Here is a 301-nt window from a genome sequence, read left to right as displayed (position 1 = left end):
ATTACCAAATGGACTTTACTCACCTTGGTGCGGTCAGGATCACAATAGTCCAAGAGAGAATCACAAAAATGGTATCCCATTGACCCCAAGTCTTTTGTGCTGAAATGAGTGCCTCGTTTATTACCTAAAACATCAATAAGTTTATCCACCCTTGAGGATGAGTTAATTTTTTCTTAGCAGGTAGTCCTAAATTGTAAAACAGAGAATATAAACAAAACATTGATATGATTCCATAGCCTGTCCTTTGGATTTTCTTCTCTGGGGCAGGACATTTTACAGCTTATTGCTTTCCCTTGTTCCT

General features: G+C 37.9%; 1 protein-coding gene across 1 annotated transcript in view; it reads right to left on the bottom strand.

Annotated features, from left to right (window-relative positions):
* AGBL3 (ATP/GTP binding protein-like 3) overlaps positions 1–301 on the bottom strand; it is a gene marked incomplete at its 5' end in the record, with an annotated part of 66,559 nt that overhangs the window by 55,637 nt on the left and 10,621 nt on the right. The window contains one exon of the mRNA XM_012642747.1: positions 20–150. Within this exon, the coding sequence (XP_012498201.1) occupies positions 20–150 (131 nt within the window). The remainder of the gene's footprint in view (positions 1–19; positions 151–301) is intronic.

The sequence above is a fragment of the Propithecus coquereli genome, unplaced genomic scaffold, assembly GCF_000956105.1.
Source record: "Propithecus coquereli isolate 6110/MARCELLA unplaced genomic scaffold, Pcoq_1.0 Scaffold186, whole genome shotgun sequence".
Lineage (NCBI taxonomy): Eukaryota > Metazoa > Chordata > Mammalia > Primates > Indriidae > Propithecus > Propithecus coquereli.
This window is presented reverse-complemented; position numbering and strand designations above follow the sequence as displayed.